Here is a 20,136-nt window from a genome sequence, read left to right as displayed (position 1 = left end):
TCATTTGATCTTTTTTAATGCATGGAATACATCTGGTCTAGGCTTCCAAGATGGTATTTTTAATCAACGTCCTTTCCTAGCATGTAGCTAGATGGACTTGGGACCAATGGGTTATGTGCTCCCTTGCCACGGAGACAGTGTCGGAGACTGAGTCAGGTTTCAAAGCTGACGTCACCTTAGATATACCCCTGCAGTGACCTCAGCCATTCAGTATCTCTCTGTCTTCTAGCAGATGTGGATGTGCTTTCCCTACACCAGCATTGATGATTTAGCGGGATTGTACTCGTTATTCCATCTATTTCATCGTACCCGAGAAGGACTGTTCCTTTTGTCCCCAACCTGGACCTGAAGAGCGTCAGTCATCACCTACAACAATAATTCATTTCCGCATGGAAACCCTACGCTCTGTCATAATGGCCAAACTATCGGGAGAGTTCTTAACCTCCCTGGACCTCTTGGAGGCCTACCTTCATATTCCAGTCTGACAAGACCACTAGCATTTCCTTTGCTTTGCAGTATTGGGCCGCCAATATCAGTTCCGAGCTCCCGAACATTTTCCAAAATTATGGTGGTCGTGGTGGTGGCACTGAGGAAAGAAGGTGATCCTGGTGCAACCTTACTTGGACAACTGGCTGATCCGGGCAAAGTCATTGGAAGTGAGCCTCCAGGTCACCAGCTGGATGACCTCCTTGCTTCAGTAGCTTAGTTGGATCATGAACATGAACAAATGCAGTCTCAAGCCCTCTCAGTCCTTAGAGCATCTGGGAATCTGGTTTGACCCCCAAACAGGACAAAGTTTTCCTCCCATCCTCTAGGATAAGGAAGCTGATGCGCCAAGTGCGTCGGTTGACAAGTACAATGCACCCCAGGGTGTGGAGCTATCTTCAGGTCCTTGGTCTGATGGGATCAACCCTGGAGGTAGTACCGTGGGTGAGGGCACACGTGCGTTCACTCCAACGCTTCCTGCTGTCACATTGGAACCCACTGTCTCACGACTACTCGATTTGCCTCCAGCAACCAATAGAAATATGTTCGCGGCTCCAGTAGTGGCTACAGGAAGTTCACCTAAGCAAGGGTGTAAGCCTGTCCCCACCCAACTGTTTAGTCCTCACGATGGATGCAAGCCTCAGAGGGTGGGGAGCTCACTGTCAGAAGTTGACAACCCAAGGGCGTTGGACCAAGGAAGAGGTGAGCTGGAACACAAACCGCCTGGAAGCCCGAGCCGTCAGATTAGCGCGTCTCCAATTCAGCCACAGACTCCAGGGCCAGGCAGTCCACGTGATGTCGGACAGCGCAATAATGATAGCCCACATCAATTGTCAGGGAGGAATAAAAAGCCAGCAAGTGTCTCTGGAGATAGATCCTCTTATGAAATGGGCGGAGTTGAATCTACAGAGGATCTCGGCCTCCCACTTCGCGGGAAAAGACAACAGAGCAGACTTTCTCAGCAGGGAGAGTCTGGATCCAGGAGAATGGGTGTTGTCGGCCAGAGCCTTTCAGCTCCCGGTAGATTGTTGGGGCTTCCCGTCCATCGACCTGCTGACCACATCTCACAATGCGAAGGTCTCCCGATTCTTCAGTTGCAGAAGAGATCAGTGTTCCTAAGGGATCGACGCTCTTGTTCAGGCCTAGCCAGAGGAAGACTTACTAAATGCCTTCCCTCCGTGGCTTCTGCTGAGCAAGGTCATTCGCAAGATTGAACACCACAGAGGACTAGCCCTTCTAGTGGACCTGGATTGGCCCAGATGCCCATGGTATGCAGAGACTTCTGGTGGAGAACCCCCTATGCCTCCTTCCATACAGGGACCTGCTCCAACAAGGTCCGATCCTTCGCGAGGACCCAACTCAATTTTGTCTTACGGTCTGGCCCTTGAGAGGACTCGCTTGATGAAGTGTGGATATTAGGTGGCAGTAATTTCCACCTTGCTCCGCAAGCGGACGTTTTCTACGTCCTTAACATATGTATAGATTTGGAGAATATTTGAGGACTGGTGCAGGGAATGCAGGGTGCCCCCTTCAATTACCCAAATCCCTATGGTCCTGGAATTTTGACAGGACAGACTGAATAAAGGGCTGCCCCTCAACTCCTTGATGGTCTAGGTAGCGGCACATCTGGACTTGGCCCATTTCCTAAAAGGGGTTATGCACCTTTGACCACCCTTACGGTGGCCAGTTCCTCTATGAAATCTTAATCTAGTATTGGACTCTAGCAGGGCCTTCCTTTCAACCACTGCACAGTCCATCCCTATGCCTGTTAACGCTGAAGACTGTATTCTTGGTGGCGATATGCTCGGCTTGTCGCATCTCAGAACTGCAGGTGTTGTCATGTCAGAAGCCATTCCTCCGGTTGACTCCAGGAGCGTTACAGCTTCGTACTGTTCCTTCCTTCCTTCCTTCCTTCTTGCCCAAGGTAGTCTCGGCGTTTCACTTGAATCAGTCCATTTCCTTACCGTCCCTAGATAGACACAAGGACAGGGAAGACTACCGCCTCCTACGCCACTTAAACGTCAGTAGGCTTTCAGTACGGTATCTAGAAATCGTGGAACTGGTGCGCAAGATGGACCGCTTTTTTGTCTTTCAAGGTGGAAGGAAACAAGGTGAAGCAGCTTCACAAGATACCATAGCTCGCTGGTTCAAGGAAGTGATCACGGGAGCTTATGTAGAGGCAGGGAAACCATTACCCTTTCAGGTTAAAACTCATTCCACTAGGGTCCAGGCAGTATCCTGGGCGGAAGCTAAGCTGCTGTCTCCTGTTGACATCTGCCAAGCAGCGACATAGTCTTCCTTGCACACCTTCTCCAGGTTCTATTACTTGGAAGTCCGAGCCCGAGAGGGGACAGCCTTTGTGAGAGCAGTGCTAACTGGTCCGTGGGCAGCCTACCCCCATTCAGGAGTAGCTTTTGTACATCCCATTAGTCCTGAGTCCATCTGGCTACACGGTAGGAAATGGAGAAATTACTTTCCTGATAACGTTTTCCTTAGTGTAGACAGATGGACTCCGCATCCCGTCCACAGCTGCCCAAGAACGGTGCCAAGGAGTTGCCTATGAGGTAGATCTCAATTCCAAGAGGTTATGGGTAAAGCCGTCGCCCTGTCCTAGATCAGGGCATCTACAATATTGCTGGGATTCAGCGCTTATGGTTGAGTACAGTTATGATTATCCATTTTTAATCAAGTTTTTTATCGAGTTGTAATCAAATTTTAATCAAGTTTTTCAATATTATGTCCACAATGGCTTTTGAAGTGAATACTGAATGGCTGAGGTCACTGCAGGGGTATATCTAAGGTGATGTCAGCTTGAAACAGTCTCCATCTGCTGGCAGGGAAACACATCTGTCTACACTAAGGAAAACCAAAATTATCAGGTAATTTCTCCAATGCCTTATTTAAATTCTTAACCTTTGCAGCTGCTCCTTTCAGTTTTTTTCCTATTTTCCTCATTTTATCAGTCACCTTTTTGAAAGTTGCTGTTGCAGTAGATTTCTTTAGTGTCCTCCCTCCAGTTAATTCAAATTTGATCATGTGGTGATCACTATTGCCAAGTGGCTCCAACACTGTTACCTCGTGCACCAAATCCTGTTTTTCACTAAAGACTAGGTCTAAAATGGTTTCTCCTTTTGTTGGTTCTTGTACCAACTGCTCCATGAAGCAGTCATTTATTTCATCTAGGAAAAGCAATGGAAGGTCATATACTCGTGTTTTTCATCAGTTTTTAGGCACAAATACCTGAGCTATTAAAAACTATTCCACTGTCTTAATCTTTTCTCTCAGAAGCCTCAAAATGGTTTAATCCCTTTTAAGAATATGGACCTTCAAAATTTGAGCTTGATAGGAGCATTTGAAATCTGGTCTAAATATTTTGCATTCCAAAACAATGAAAGTGGATGTGTGTTAAGTTAAAATTTGTCTAGAATAAATTCTTGTTCTAATCTTTAGTCAGTTCTGTTCTGAAATAGCTGAAATTACAAACTAAAAATTAGATTTATAATGTAGATATGGAAAACACTCTGATTTTTGGTTTCTCACAGGACAAGCAGGATGGTTGTCCTCACAAATGGGTGACATCGAGGATGGAGCCCAACCACTGAAAACTTCTGTCAAAGTTTCAGGAACTTTGACTGGCCCCTACTGGGCATGCCCAGCACGGCACTAACCCTGCAGCCAGCAGGGGTCTCCCTTCAGTCTTCTTTTTTCCGCGCAGCAGTAGCCACGCGGTCAAAGAGCTCTTAACCACGTTCCTGACAGGAATTTTTCAATTAAATTTCTGAAGAAAATTTGCCCCTCAGGGGTCTCTCTTCTTCAAATTTTCACTCCGCGGAACTTCGGTAAGTTTTTCCCGTCGTTTGGTCGACTACCGTCTAGTTTGGCCTTCGAGGCCCGTTGGCAGTTGACAGTCCCGCGGCTAAATTTTTGGCCTATGGCTATGGCATCGGGGTTCCGTCGGTGTCCGGATTGTACCCGAACTATGTCAATCACAGACCCACATAGAGTCTGTGTTTTATGCTTAGGAAGCGAGCATGATGTCCTGACTTGCACCAAATGTGCCCTAATGACACCAAAAGGTCGCAAAGCCAGAATGGAAAAGATGGGACTCCTTTTCCATGCTCGTACCCCAACGCCATCGATTGCATCGACGTCATCGGAACCGGCACCGTCGAAGTCTCATCATCATCGACAGCCCTCCGGTGACCGTCCGCCATCGATGACTTCACGGCCATCGACTCCTGTCCCTTCCCCTGATCATCGAGGGGATCGGAAGGAGAAACATCGCCATTGACGTCATAAGTCTCGGCCCGTCGAGGAACCGATGTCATCGACCTCTGTGCCGTCCGAGCCTCCGCCAAAGAAGTCTCGACCAGAAGTGGCACCGTCCACTCCTGTCTCGCAGACACCGAGGCAACCCTCACCCCTCCGGGGTTTGGGAGCCGCGATTCCACCGGTGACGGTGGTACCTCCGGCTCAGCCTCCCTCTCCCATTGAGCCGGGTCTCGTTACCCCAGGTCTCCAGGCAGAACTGGACTGGCTGGTCCAGGAGGCCATCGACAAGGCGATACTACGGTTCCAGACTCCTCCGGCACCGACTCCGGCACCGAGAGTGGAACCGGTCACCGATTCGATTCCAGCAGCACTGGCACTGCTGCTTGCCCGGATGGAAGCGCTTATGAATGCCCTTCCACCGGCAATACCCGGATCACCGACAGCCTTCTCATCAGGTGGAGAAACACCGTACCGAATTCCCCCTTCGGGGGTAGTTCCATCGGTGCCTTGTCGTCCCTCGCCACCGATACAATCCTCGGGGGCGATACGCACATCAGCTCCACCGAGGATTCCGATGCCGACACCGATTCCCTCGATGCCGACACCAGTTCCTTCGATACCGGCACCGATGCCGGCACCGATTCCATCGAGGACATTCTCGATGCCCCCGGTGATTCCTTCCAATTTCTCGGAGCCTCAAGCGGGGCCTTCAGGTATTCAGCCCCCTCATGGTCCTACAGGTCAGCATCCTGATCCTTATGACACCTGGGGTGATGATACCTCTACTGACACCGATGATTTGCCTTTACCACCCTCTCCTGCGGGGAGTAGAAAGCGTTCTCCCCCTGAGGACCTCTCTTTCATAAATTTTGTGAAGGAAATGTCAGAGTTGGTCCCTTTCCAACTTCAATCTGAACAAGATGACAGGCACCAGATGATGGAATTACTCCAATTCCTGTATGCCCCTAAGGTCATCACCTCTATTCCAATTCATCAGGTTTTCATAGACCTTCTCAAAAAGAATTGGGAATCTCCTGGATCTATTGCTCCGGTAAACAAAAAAGCTGACTCTACCTATCTCGTACAGTCAGCACCTGGCTTTCAGAAACCACAATTGGACCATCATTCTGTTGTGGTTGAATCAGCTCAAAAGAAAGCTAAATGACTAAAGCCACATTCTTCCATACCTCCTACTAAGGAAAATAAATTCCTAGATAGTATAGGTAGAAAGGTGTACCAAGGAGCCATGCTGATCTCTAGAATAGCTTCTTATCAGCTGTATATGACTCAATATAATAGGGTCATCCTACTGCGGCGTTTGAAGAGGGAGCTTCAGCGCTGCCTGGGGAGGTCAGTCTCAGTCCCCCGGATTGCCGACCTCCACCGGCGCCTGGGCAACAGGCGGTTCTCCGGCAGCAGGCGCTTTCGGATGACATCATCCACTCGTCGGAGGGAAGACGCCGAGATGGTGCCGAAGCAGCAAGCTCCAGACTCTCCTCGAGTCTGCTGGAAACAGCAGCCATACCGGGTTCGGAAGATCGTGAGCCGTCTGTGTCTCTAGTATACCCGGGTGAGGAGATGAAGAGACTGTCGGAGATTACAACGGGGAGAACTCCAGAGCCGTTGAGGGAACAGGGAAGGGGTGAGTTTGTTATCCCCCCTAAACCCCCTACAGTAACTCTGGATTTATTGTGGGAACTAATGGCTAATATTGGGCAATTTGTTAAAGAAGCGGATGCCAGATATAATAAAATGGATATTGAAATGCAAAACCTGAAACTTAAGACTGAGGATCAAATGAAAGATTTTGGAAGCAGGCTGAAAGAGGTGGAGAAAAAAACCTTACAAACTCAAACGGTCGATGTTAAAATGATAAAAGATCTTGGCTATCAGTCTAAAAGATTGGAGGCATTGGAGAACTTTAACAGACATTTGAACTTACGATTCTTAAATTTTCCTTCTGCTTTGGGAGAAGAAACCCATAGCATGGTAAAAAACTTTTTCCTGGAAAATTTGAAGTTTGAAGAATCAAAACTGCCCATCATTAACAAGGCCTACTTCCTGACGAAGATTGAAAGGAAAATTGCAGGAAACCAATTGGCAATTCTTGAGAACCTTACTCAATTTATTGAAAGTTCTGCGGTAGAGATATTGGGCAGGGGTACTTTATTAGTATCATTTGTCACAGAAAAGGATTTTAGCAATGTAATGAAGGCATTCTTTCAGCATTCATCTGAAAATTTCTATGGCCAACAGGTTAAGATTTTCCCAGATTTTGCCAGACCCACCCAACTAAGGAGACAGGAATTTATAAAGTTAAGGCCTCAGGTAGTAGCCTTAGACTACACTTTCTTACTAAGATATCCATGTAGATGTCTTATTAAGGGTAATGGTGAAAACTTTGCATTTACTGTTATTGAACAACTTAAGTCATTCCTAAATGCAAGAACAGTGTCTATAGCTCCTCAATAAATAACACTCGGCAATCAGTAAAGAAAAGAAACCATCAATATCGTTAGGCCAGTTACATGATGTAATGTTTTTCTGGTTTTTCTCCCATTTGATCTCTGGTCTCCTTCACCTATGTTTCTTAAAGAGGACATAAAACGGTTGAGTTGCTCTGAGTGAGATTTTCCTTTTAAGTTGAATAACTTTATGTATGTTATGTCACTCTGTAAACTTATTTTCTTGAAAGTATAAATTGTGTATACTTTTTGAAAAAATTTAATAAACTGCAAATTAAAAAAAACAAACTTTCATTTGATAGGATCCCAATTTATGTTACAGTTTTAAAACTTTAAACCTGGATATAATGCATCTGTCTCAGGTGGGAGTAGGTACCTGGCTTTAAAGCATATTTTTCACATCTGGACTTCCAAGCGTATTTCCAAAGGAATGAGGGAGAATTAGCTATGTTTTTACTGTAATTGCCCAATTAGAGTTGATTAAATTGTGTGTGGGACAGGAAGGTAACACACCCAAGGTCTCACAGAGTTAGAGAGGAGTTTTGAACTTTTGCCCAGAAGTTCTTTTGACTTGTAATTAAGCCACACCATTTGTTGACCCTTTTAAACTTTTTTTTTTTATTTTCTTGGTTATGAGAGGTTTAATCCTTCTGATTTAGTCCTGCCCCACACAGTTTTGTGTCCCTAGCAGTATCAGATGGTAGGGTGCAATTCTCGATCTCAGCCAAAAGATTGAGGCAAGATATCTTCAGCACATGACTCAGACTTTATAAATGCTGCAGGATTCATAGAGAAGATTATTCCATTGTGTAAATTAAGATGGCCTGTATCTCATCAGTTTTTGATTCAGAACATTCTTGTTACTCATGGTATCGCCTTATTGTCCAAATTGCCACATTTTCTGTTCCCTTTCTCCGTGAAAAGCTCAGTTCTTAAAGCTAGAAGAAGCATATACAACTTCTGTCTCTTTCATAAATCTGCTTTGTGCTTCCCTCTTCATAAACTGTCAGCACTCATTTATCATGGTTTCTAACAGCAGATAGTATAGCCTTTTCAAGCCAATCCCACTGCTAGACTTGTGTGTACTCTTGAAATTCAGAACATACTGTGCATTCACTTAACATTACTACCTTGGCATTGTATGAGGTGGAAGTTTGAAGTCTGTTCTGGCTGGGCTGGAAATGTTTTTCCTGACAGAGTGCCCAGCTCTCTCTTCCCTTTTCCTTTTTCCTTTGCGTGATGTCTTTCATCATATGTAATGTTTTATGCTATGCATAATTGCAATCTCTTGCCAAATATAACTAATATATCTTTTAAAAAAAAAGTTTCTTTACAGCACCAATTGAACAATATCTTGTCAATGCCAGATTTTGTAAAATCTTCTTTCTTAAAATTATTTGTTTTACTAATATAGGTAAAATCTTTAGTATAACACAAGATTCTATATTGCTATAATTCTGATAAGAGTAAACTGCACAAAAAGCATTCTCCAAGGACAAGCAGGATGGTAGTCCTCACAAGTGGGTGACATCATTGGATGGAGCCTGTCATGGAAAACTTTTGTCAGTTTCTAGAAACTTTGACTGGCACACTGAGCATGCCGCTGTCCACGCAGTCCCTCTTCAGTCTCCTCTTTTCCATGAAGCTGTCGCCACGCGGCTCAGGAGCTCATGCTGTTTTTTCCTAAAACTTTTTTCTTCACTTCTAGCGTCTTATAGGGTCCCTCTCCCTTTTTTTTTGGAGATCGGTAAGTTTCCTCTGGATTTTGTGGTTGATCGCCGATGGTGTTGCCTCTGGATACCCCTGGCCATTGATCACAAGTCACATTCATTTTTCTGATGGCATCGTCCGGTTTCCACCAGTGTCCCAATGCCCGCGGACAATGTCCCTCACAGACCCCATGAGGTCTGTGTCCTTTGCCTGGGGGCCTCCCATGATGTCTGCATTTGTGATCTTTGTGCCCAAATGACCCCTAAAAGTCGTAGGGCCTGCCTCGACAAAATGGAGAAATTGTTCGGGGCCAGACATTTGGAACAATCCCCGGAGTCGGTGACCTCCGCACCACTCAGTAAGGAGGCCCAGGCCAAGTTTCCACGCCTGTCAGGCCTGTTCACGAAGTGGGTGCAAGAGACTGTCCATTGTATCTCTTCCTGTTCCCGTTCAGGTTCTTCGACATCCCCTTCGGCTTCAGGGAAGGATTGTGGGGACCACCGGGAAAGGTCAAGGAAACATCTACATCGATCTTTCTCCTCTTCTAAAAAGGACCATGAGAGGGCATCGACCTCTGTGCCTCCCACGAAGTGGTTGCGGGCAGAGGCTGTCATCCCCACCAACGCCTCCAGGCAGCCTCCACCGGTTCCGGTGGGGGGATCGGTCCCCTTCCAACCAGAGGGTCTCCCGATTCTGCCTGCTGCTCAAACCATTCTTTCCTCTCAAGTATTCAAGGGGGAGCTTAAAGGCATGTGTGGATGGCGGTAGGCCAGGCCTTCAAGGCCTCCTCTGCTGCAAGAACCTTGTCCACCGGTGCTCACACCATTGCTGTAAAGGCTCAATATGCTGCTCGGTATGCATTCTACGCAGCTGACCCCGGTGCGTCAAGCCCCTCAGAAACCTCTGAGCACATTGCTGCCATCGCCATTGGCCCCCATACCGGTGAGCGACTCCTTGGAAAAGAACAGGCCATCGGGCTCGATGGCAGGCCGGAGGCACTATCCAGCTCTCCCCAGGCCCTCTGGGTCGATTCCATTTCCTTCGGTGCCCCTGATGCCGATGGTGCCATCGGATCTGTCAAGAATTTGAGGCCCTCCGATGCCCCCCCCCCCCCCCCCCGTGCCTCTCTCGATGCCATCAAGGCCTAGTCCCAGCTTTCAGGTGAGCTTCCCCCCTCCAGCCTCCCTGTAGGGCTGCAGCGAGGGTGAGCCCCCATATGACCCCTGGGAAGGGGTCATATGGGGGCTCACCCCTGGGAAGGGGAAGCATCTGTCTCTTTGTCAGATGAGTCAGAAGATTTACCTTCTGAGCCCTCCCCACTAGAGGAACAGCGATTCCCCTCTGGAGGATCTCTCCTTCGCAGGGTTTGTCAAGGCCATGGCCGATTCCATCCCTTTTCAGCTGTTGGTGGAGCAGGATTTTAGACACAATGCTCGAGATCCTGCAGTTCATGAATGCACCAAAGGAGGTAGTGGCAGTGCCCATCCATGACATTCTCAAGGATCTGATAACCCACTTATGGGAGCATCCGATCTTGGTGCCACCAGTCAACAGATGGACGTGGTGCACCTGGTTCAACCTTCCACCGGGTTTGACCGCTGCCAACTCCTTCACCAGTTGGTGGAGATAGTCAGCCCTCAAAGGCTAAGAAGGTGTGCATCCATGCGTCGACACTGCCGGGGTGTGAGCATAAACCCCTAGATGCCTTGGGTTGGCGTGTATGTCAGAGTGCCATGCTCATTGCCTGCATAGCATGTTATCAGCTCTACATGGGGCAGTATTCGCGAAACTTGTGGAAACAAGCTTAAGAGTTCGGTGAGCGCCTACCTCAGCAGTATCAGGAGGAGTTTCAGAATGTTGTTCAGCAGGGCCTTGAATGTGACAAACACAAAGTATGTGCAGTATATGACATGTTTGAAATGGCTATGAGGTCAGCTGCAGCAGGCATTGAGGCCCGGCACACAGCATGGTTATGGGCATCCGACTTGCATCCAGAGGTCCAAAACTCCTGCCCTGTACTGGGGAGAACTTGTTTGGTGACCGGATCAAAGAGGCTGTGGCTCAGCTGAAGGACTATCAAGAGACCCTTCAACAATTATCGGCTAGCACTTCCGACACCCAGCCTGCTAGGAAGCCTGCTTGGTCATATTCAAAGCGGCCTTTTTACCGGCCCTGCAGGTATTACTCTCTCGCCGCAAGATCTAGACCTCTGCGGCCAATGGTGAAACCCAGACAGAGACAGTTTCTGCCCCCTCTGGTAGCCACAGCCCCACCATCAAACCCTGCCACTGGCTTTTGACTGGCAGCGAGTGAGTCAGAGCCAGCAGCGGAACCTTGGCCCCCCCCCAATTGGAGGCAGTCTTTGACCCTTTACGGATCATTGGAGTTCGATCACATTGGATCACTGGATCCTATCCATCATCCGCCAGGTTTACCGGCTTCATTTCCAACGACTTTCACCCCGCTCCCCACCGTTTCAGGATGGGGAATGATAGAGAACAATCAAATACTTCATGCAGAACTCTCTGCCCTCCTTTTCGCACAGGCGGTCGAGCTGGTACCCACCGACCAGCAAAGCACAGGGTTCTACTCCTGGTATTTTCTTATCCCCAAGAAAACGGGAGGCCTCCGGCCCATACTGGACCTGAGACCCTTAAAACCGGTTCTTGATGAAAGAAGTTCAAGATGGTCTCGCTGGGCACTCTAATCCCCCTTCTCAAGGGGGGCGACTGGCTCTGCTCCCTGATCTGCAAGATATGTATGCCCATATCCCCATTTTCCACGGGGCCCGGCAGTACCTCTGTTTTCGAGTGGGTCACCAGCATTACCAGTACTGTGTCCTACCCGTCTGTCTGGCATCTGCCCCCCGGCTCTTTACCAAATGTCTGGCAGTTGTCGGTGCCCATCTTCGCAGGCAGGGTGTTCATGTATTCCCCTACCTCGACGACTGGCTCATCAAAAGCAGCTTGATCCAAGGGGCTTGGGCGGCCATGCGCCTCATGATAGACACACTGGAAACCTTGGGATTCTTGATCAGCCAGCCACACAACTGGACTTCATTGGAGCACACCTGGACACTATCCAGAACAAGGCCTACCTACCTTACGACAGGGTGGAGACCTTGTCAGCTCTTGCACGTCATATTTCCGGCCACACCCAGGTATCTGCTCACCACTTGCTCCAACTACTTGGCCATATGGCAGCAACGGTGCATGTCACCCCATTCACTTGGCTACACATGCACTGTGCGCAGTGGACACCATTCCCAGTGGTGTCAGGCATCCCAAGATCTACGTGCCCCTATTGTGGTCATGGATGAGTTGTGATGTTTACTTCACTGGTGAGCTGTTCCCGAAAATCTGCTGCAGGGGTCCCCCCGTTTGTGGCAACTCCGACCTAGGTTTTGCTCACCACCAACACTTCTCAGACAAGGTGTGGAGCACACGTCCTGGGTTACCGCACGCAGGGATTCTGATTGCCCCAGGAAAGGAGGCTCCAAATCAACCTTCTGGAGCTGAGGGCGGTCTGGGAGCTGTTGGTGAACAAAGTAATCCTGGTGCACACAGACAATCAGTTGGCCATGTGGTACCTGAAGCAGGGTGGAACCGGGTCGTTCCCTCTCTGCCAAGAGGCAGTCCTAGTTTGGACATGGGCCATCGCCAATGGTATAATTCTCTGGGCGGTGTATCTTCCAGGGGTGGACAACACTCTGGCTGATGCTCTGAGTCGGCCATTCAGACCACACGAGTGGTCCCTCAAGCAGAAGGTGGCGAGTCGCCTCTTCAGCTGCTGGGGGACCCTAGACATGTTTGCCTCTCAGGAGAACAGGAAAGTACGCCACTTTTGCTCCCTTGGCAGGAGGGGCAAAGGGTCGTTAGCCGACACATTCTCAAGCCACTGAGGGACAGGCTTGCTGTACGCCTACCTGCCTCTTCCCCTTATCTCCAAGGTATTTCAGAAGTTGCAACAGGATCACAGCATCGTGATCCTGATCGCTCCCTCGTGGCCCCATCAGATCTGGTACCCAACCCTTCGGGAGCTCGCTTCCCCCAATCCAACAGAGAACGGCACCAGACCTCATCACACAGGACCAGGGCAGACTCCGCCATCTCAACCTCCGGTCCCTAGCACTCACAGGGTGGATGTTGACAGGCTGACAGTTGAAGCTCTCGGCCTACCGGTGGCAGTGTCACGTGTTCTTCTGGAATCTAGGAAACCATCCACCAGAAAATCCTACAATCTGAAGTGGAAGCAGTTCTCTTCCTGGTGTGAAGGTCATGGTTTGGACCCCTCCACCTGCTCCCGCTCAGCTCTTCTGGACTACTTGTTCCTCTCTGAATCTGGCCTACAGACCATCTCGGTGAGGGTACACCTCAGTGCCATAGGAGCATACCATTGGGATGTGGATGGTTCTGCTATCTCTTTCCATCCACTAGTGGGACGTTTCATGAAGGGTCTGCTTCAACTAAAACCACCTACTCATCCACCGGTGGTTTCCCGTGATCTAAACATGGTTCTTTCACAGCTCATGAAACCCCCATTTGAGCCGTTATGCTCCTGTGACCTAAAATACCTTTCCTGGAAGGTACTTTTCTTAATGGCGGTCACATTGGCTCGTAGGGTGAGTGAACTGAACACATGACCATCATGGGACTTAATATAAGCCTATGCTCTGCATCCACGGGAGTCACCTACTTTCTAACAATGAGTGCAGAGTAGAGCTAAGATATTTTCCTCACCATACAAAAAAGATATTCTGATTCTGGTGTAATTTTAACAGCATCACAAACTCCCTCCACTACCAAGTGTATTGTAAAATAATACAAACAAACCCGACTCTGTACATGTCTGTCAAACCTGCCCCATACCCTAGCAGCACTAACTCCAAGAAATGAAGCAGCAATAGCCCTACCCATGAAAAGGCAACAGTTCACCACAAGTGCAATATAATATTGAGAAAATACAATAAATAAGGCTGTTACAAACCTCTGGTAAAGTACCTCATCTCAGTCACTTACACACAGAACACAGACCTGTGTTCACCAAATAATAGAATAAAAGACCACAAATTACAAATGTGGAAACAAATCTGGAATGGAAACCCCAAGACCACCTTCTGCATGTAGTGCAAAACTGGAGACTCGAAACAAAAATGTATTTCTTCCTAGACTAAGCAAAGTTCAAAGAGAAGAAATGCATATTCTCAAAACTGACATAGTATGCCCCTATACCCAGTCACTCCCTTCCATGCCCCCATCACCCTTCACTTCTCCCAATTACTCAATCATTCTTTCACATGCTCATATCCCTGTCCAGCATTCCCCAACACCCCCCACCCCACATCCTCCTCCCTGTGCTCCCTCTCTCCCCTGTTCAACTCTTTCTGCCCTTCCCTACCCAGGATACCTCTGACCATCTCTTTCCTACTCCCTTCCTGCTCAGTATCCCCCGTTCCCCCAACCCAGCCACCCCACTCCTCCATCTCTCCACTTCCATCTCTCTTCCCTGCCCAGCAGCCCCCAACCCCTCCCTCCTTCACTTCTCCCTACTCAGCAACCCCAACCTCCTTTCCTCCTGACTCCCTATCTTCCCATGCCTTCCTGCCCCGTACATTTCCCCCTCCTCCTGGCTCCCAGGGAGCAGAAAAGACTTGTCCAATTCAGAGTATCCCTCCCTCATTTTCAGCAGCAGATAAGGGCAAGAAGCATTGAGGAGAGGAAAATGAGGATGCATCAGCAGTGGATCTACAGAGCACACACCTTTCTCCCTTATGCTCCTGCTTTCACATCCAGGCCCCATGGGGTGAAGAGAGCATCAGCAGCCTCATTGCCAAGCTAGGTAGAGGAAGATAAAGTTGGTGTCCTGCCGGGTCCATATGAACAGGAGTTGGTGATATCACACATTGATCTGGATGAAGGAGGAAGGAACAACCTCCCACTGGCCAGGAAGAGGAGAAGGAAGCAAGAGCAGCTTCCTATCACACCCAATAAAAGAAGTCAGCCAATTCCTGTCCAGACTGGTGAGGAAAGATCAGTCTTCTGCTGGCTCTGCGACACACCTCCTGGGACTTCGCGACATGAAAACCTCCACTTCCATTGGTCTTGCATGTTGTCCTTTTCCAACTCATGAAGCCATCTTTTGGGCCAATACAGATATTTTTCTTAAGTTCCTGACCTGGAAAATAGCAGTTCTCATTGCATTGTCTCTGCTACAAAAGTTGTCCAAGCTCATGTCCGCTATATGCCATACATGCAATTATTACATGATTGGGTAGGCCTTTCCACTCTCCCAAAATTTCCACTAAAGGTTGTCTCGGCTTTCCTTATCAACCAATCCATCAAATCTACTTTTTTTCCGAGACTTCATATCCATGAAGGAGAGAGAGCCATTCAAATCTTAGATTATAAAAGAGCCTTTGTCTTGCATTTATTCATTGCACATGACCCCTAACAGACTTGATGTCACAATCGCCAAATTTACATTGTCTACCTGTAAAGCAGAATGCATTCGGTGCTACTATATCAGGATTGCAGATCACAGACTCACGAGTAGCTCACCAAGTCAGAGCTGTAGCTTCTACTGTTGCTCAACTTAGGGAAGTGCCCTTTGAGAACATTTGCAAAGCTGCATATTGATCATTAGTTCACACTTTACATCCCATTGCTGTCTAGGCAACCTCTCAAGGTCTGACAGTAAATTCAGACAAGCAGTTTTGCATAATCTGTTCTCGCAGTAGTCTACACTCCATGGTAGGATCTGGGTTGCTTGTTCAATAATCACTCCGCTGCAGCCCTCAGCTTGGGGTTTCCCATATGTAATGGCTAATTCAGACAGCTTATTGACATAAAAAGCAAGTTTTCTCACCGTGGACAGTGTTATCTGTAGATAGTAGGATTATTTAGCCATGTAATACATGCCCACCTCCTGGATAATCAACTACCTAACTATATTTAGCTATAATATAGACTGAGGATACTCACTTGGCAACACCTATGTGGGGAACTCCTTCACATGCTCAGGAGAGCTCAAAGCTTTACTAGCTAGGAGAGGTGAATCCATTTGCTGCCGAATGATGTCACCCATATGTAATAGCTATTTCAGCCTGCTATCTAAAGAATACACCATTTACAGTGAGCAAACTTGTTTTATTGGCTTGGCATTTGAGTACCAATTTAACTATACATAAGACCTCCTAAGCAAATATGACATGCCTGGTCATTTTGAACATGAAATACACAGTTCTCCTAGGACAAGCAGGATGGTAGTCCTCATGTGGGTGACATCATCAGATGGAGCCCGCGGAAAAGAAGAGACTGAAGGGGGACCTCGTCTGGACAAGCAGCAGGCTAGGCATGCTCAGTCTGCCAGTCAAAATTTTCCGTGCCGGGCTCCATCTGATGATGTCAGCTGCATGTGAGGACTAATATCCTGCTGTCCTAGGAGAACACCTGTTACAGGTAAGCAACTGCGCTTTCACTGAAGAAGATGGCTAATATTCAGAACCAAAACTACATAACTATATTCGATCCTATGGGCTCTTTCAATAAGTTCTTCCGAGTCTGGCACAAAACTTTTTAAAATAGATACATACCATCTTCTGATCGGAAAGAGATAAGCTTTTCAATGTTAGGTATTTGTAGAGACAAGTATTAATTTGTCCAATATAACTTTTAATTGGCCAAAAGGCAGAAATACTGGGTGTGTTATAACTTTTTCCACATATCTTTCTTTCCAGCTATAACTTTGAGACTGTCAGTGGTCAGTGTTTAGAATGGTGGTGCAAACAAAGGCTGCAGCAGCATGTGTTGCTGTTTTGTGCATGGTCCCACTGCATTCATGTAAATAGAGGGAGCCTAATCATTTTGTTATATGCATGCCAGTAATTTAGTCTGCAAGGCGGGTCTTCCAATTTGTAATGCTGTATAGTCTACTGTGGAGATGCTACATTTTCTAATATGGAGTAATTTTGAAAGCCATTTACATGCAATAAAACCTGGTTTTATATGCATAAATGACTGTATTAAATAGCCCATGGCTAGTATGTGTAAAAGTACACACGTAGCCTGGTTATATGCATACTTCTATGTGAACAGAGGCATTCCAGAAGGTGGAGTCAGCACTTACATGCATACTTTTTGATTTTGCAAAGTATGCGCATAAGTTATGCACTCCAAAGAGGAGTTGTAAATTTATACAGGTGAAATTGTGAGCATACTCTGCCAGTTACCTGAGTATTGTCAGAGAACCTAGGCATTTAAGATGTGCAATCTACACACAGACTTTACGGCAGTGAGGATGATTGAAAATTACCCTCCTTAGTAACATAAATTTGCATTGTACTTATTTTCAAATGTTTCATGTTTTAAGACTCAGAACACAAATGTTGATGTGCTCTGTTTTATACGTTTTCTTACGTAATACCTACCTTTGCTTGCTGGAAAACAATTTACTGATTCCGAAACTTTGCATTTTTCTAACAAATATTATGACAAAGCAGTTGTAGCTTTTGGTCTTCATCTGTAACTGTCTAAACTAGATGTCGCAGTAAGTGCTTAGAATTGAGGTATCAAATCTTTGCTTAATTTTTCTCCTGTGTTCATCTGTTTACTGAGTGAGGATTAATTCTTTTCTCTTTCTAAGCAACTAGTTGAGGCTCTAGAAAGACAAAAATCACAGACCAAAGACCTGAAGGATGCCCATCAGCAAAGAAAGCTAGCTCTACAAGAGACTTCAGAGATCAATGAAAGGATGGCAGATTTGCGCGCTCAAAAACAAAAGCTCTCTCGACAGCTCCGTGACAAAGAGGAAGAAGTGGAAGTCGTTGTACAAAAAATTGACTCAATGCGACAGGAAATACGCAAAGCTGAGAAAGCCCAGAAAGGATGGTAACTTGGCAGACTATTTTAAAGTTAATATCATTGCAACTGTGAGCTGACACATGAAATATTTATGTAATCTTCAGTAAAATCCCCCAAATTTGGAACACTTATTGTAAACACTATAAAATTGTCTAAGCTTCACACACCGCCAAAAAACTGGGTAAGCCAAACACTTCTTAAACTCGTTCCTTAAATATTTGTCAATTTTGAGTATGACAAAATAGATTCTGTAAAGATCTACAAATATGTGAATAAATCATGTATCTTAAAAGTGAATAGGAACCTGATCATTGTTGGTAACAACTCTGCTATAAATACAACAGTTAATACTTTCATTTTAAGGAAAATATGTATGCATATATGACATGGTGATGAACAGGGACTGATTGGATGAAAAAGATGAATAGTATTTTCAGTGCAAATAGCAAAAATAAAGTATATAGGTAGTTTCCCAGTACATACCAGGATCAGTCCAGAGAAGTGGGTTGTGTATCTCTACCAGCAGATGGAGTCAGAGAACAAAGCTTTGGGCACTGCCATATATACGAGAGTGCCACCTGTAAGTCCCTCAGTATTTCTCTGACTCCAGCAGATGGCAGAGCTACACACCTGCAGTTTTCTTGTTTTATTTTTAGTATTTAGTTAGAATTGTTTTCTTTCCTTTAATTGTGATTGCTTCCTGATGGTGTTAGGCACCTTCAGTGGGCTATCCCTCAGTGGAAGCCGGCGTCCAGGGGATTGGATATCTCCGTCCGGGTCTCGCCCACTCCGGGTCCGTGTGTGAAGGCCAGGAGCTCCTGATTATTCACCAAGGACACTGCTGCAGCTGCTCCCTTGATCCCTGCTAGGACATCCCTGGTTGTGGCCTCAGTAAAGTTGTAATTAAAAAAAAAAAAAGTGTTGCCTTTTGTGAGCCTAACTGGTTGCAGTCGACTCTGAGGTAAGGAGTTGGTCTGGTGGGATCAGACCCTCAGAGGCCATGTGGGGAAGGCTGTCAGTTCAGGTCCCCTCACCTCCCGGGGCTCCGGGATGCCAGGAAGGGGATGGGGTACGTTTTTCTCTGGTTTACCCAGCTGTTTCCTTTTTTTTATTTTGCCACGGTGGCATTTTTTCAGTGACAGGCTTTGTTACTGCGGCCCTTCGGTGCGAGGATTTCCTTGCTCTGTTTTTTGGCCGTTTTTCCTTTCACCCCACTACCCAACTTTCCTCCTTCGCGGCTGCGCGCGGTAGTTCAGCAATCATGGCCTTTTCCCTGCTTGCTCCACGAGGCGGTGCGTTTCCATAAATGGGACCGCGCTGAAAATCGGCGGCCTGCAATCGTGACCAGGCCCTAGATGTGGATTTTTTGTGCCACACGTACGCTCAGGAAGTCGGGCAGCTTTCGGGACCGGAAGGCCCTCCCCTGAGGACGGCCCGGGTGGCCCGAGCCTAACTTCAGGGGAGGACAAACCCCCCCCCCCCCTGTTTTAGCTCCAGTCGGTGAGAACCTTTTGGGGGGAGTGGGCGCTCCACCCCCAGTCAGTTTCCTGGCGGTGGAGGGGGCTCCAGAGGGGTTCGTCGTCCTCATGCACGAGGCCTTTTTGGCTCGCAAGCGGGCACCGATCAAGCAACCCTGAGTCCAGGGGGATGTCTGTCACCCCCCTGAGAAAGTAACTAGGGCCGCAGATCCTGGGCAGGCCCCTGTGGAACCGGGGCACTCGGGGGCCCCTAACGGGGTCAGGGTCGCCTGCGGGAGCAGGGGCGGATCTGGACCCGGATCCAGGGGATGTGGATACGGACGATACAGATGACCTCGAAACACCTCCTGCGGAGGGTGATGATCCCAGTGTGGTCCGATTATTTAAACGGGATGAACTGCGGCCCCTTATTCCTCAGGTCCTGGAGGTCCTGGGCCTTAAGATATCTCAGGAGGAGTCTGACAATGAGGGGGTTAATCCCGTCCTCGACGGCATTAGGGGGTCCCACTACTTCTTTCCCTCTCCCGAAGAAGGTTCGCAAGTTGGAGACCCGGGAGTGGGAAGCACCTTATGCCGGTCTGAAAGTAGGCAGAGTGATGGCTAAACTTTATCCACTGTTGTCGGATGTCTTAGACCTGTTGAAGATCCCTAAAGTGGACGCGGCGCTCTCGGCGGTCACCAAAAAGACCACTATTCCGGTCGCTGGGGCAGCAGCCCTGAAAGAGATGCAGGACCGGAAGTTGGAAATCCAGTTGAAGCGAGCGTTTGAGGTCACAGCGCTGAGTCTTCGAGCTGCAATCTGCGCCAGCCTGATGCAGTGTGCATGCCTGTGTTGGGTTCAGGACGCGTCTACCGGTGCCGGAACAG

General features: G+C 47.7%; 1 protein-coding gene across 1 annotated transcript in view; it reads left to right on the top strand.

Moving 5' to 3' along the window:
• The window catches only part of CDC42BPB (CDC42 binding protein kinase beta), a 412,316-nt gene that overhangs the window by 222,002 nt on the left and 170,178 nt on the right, over positions 1-20,136 (top strand). Inside the window, exon 14 of the mRNA XM_029597996.1 lies at positions 17,574-17,814. Within this exon, the coding sequence (XP_029453856.1) occupies positions 17,574-17,814 (241 nt within the window). The remainder of the gene's footprint in view (positions 1-17,573; positions 17,815-20,136) is intronic.

The sequence above is a fragment of the Rhinatrema bivittatum genome, chromosome 4 (assembly GCF_901001135.1).
Source record: "Rhinatrema bivittatum chromosome 4, aRhiBiv1.1, whole genome shotgun sequence".
NCBI lineage: Eukaryota > Metazoa > Chordata > Amphibia > Gymnophiona > Rhinatrematidae > Rhinatrema > Rhinatrema bivittatum.
The sequence above is the reverse complement of the archived record's forward strand: the minus strand, read 5'-3'. Positions and strand labels throughout refer to the sequence as shown.